Below are 276 nucleotides of genomic sequence, written 5' to 3'. Positions count from 1 at the left end.
CTGTAGCTGTTTCTGCTGTTGCTGTTACTGCTGCTGCTGCTGCTAACTGCTACTATCTGCTGCTGCTGCTACTTCATCATCTGCTGATGCTGCTGCCACTACGTCTGCTGCAGTTTCTGCTGCTGCTCCTGTTGCTGCTGCTGCTATGGTTCCTTTTGCTGCTGCTGCTGCTCCACCTGCTGCTGCTGCTGCTGCTGCTGCTGTCTGTTTGCTGCAGCTCTGTGGCCGCGGCGAGCTGTGCTGCCACCTGTTCTCTTCTTTTTCTTTTTCTTTTTC

General features: G+C 54.0%; 1 protein-coding gene across 1 annotated transcript in view; it reads left to right on the top strand.

Moving 5' to 3' along the window:
* EMH_0056180 (adaptin, putative) overlaps positions 1-276 on the top strand; it is a gene marked incomplete at both ends in the record, with an annotated part of 7280 nt that overhangs the window by 4349 nt on the left and 2655 nt on the right. Inside the window, 1 exon segment of the mRNA XM_013497331.1 lies at positions 3-17. Coding sequence (XP_013352785.1) covers positions 3-17 — 15 coding nt within the window.

The sequence above is a fragment of the Eimeria mitis genome, genomic scaffold (genome assembly GCF_000499745.2).
Source record: "Eimeria mitis Houghton genomic scaffold, Emh_scaff2604, whole genome shotgun sequence".
NCBI classification, from domain to species: Eukaryota; Apicomplexa; class Conoidasida; order Eucoccidiorida; family Eimeriidae; genus Eimeria; species Eimeria mitis.
This window is presented reverse-complemented; position numbering and strand designations above follow the sequence as displayed.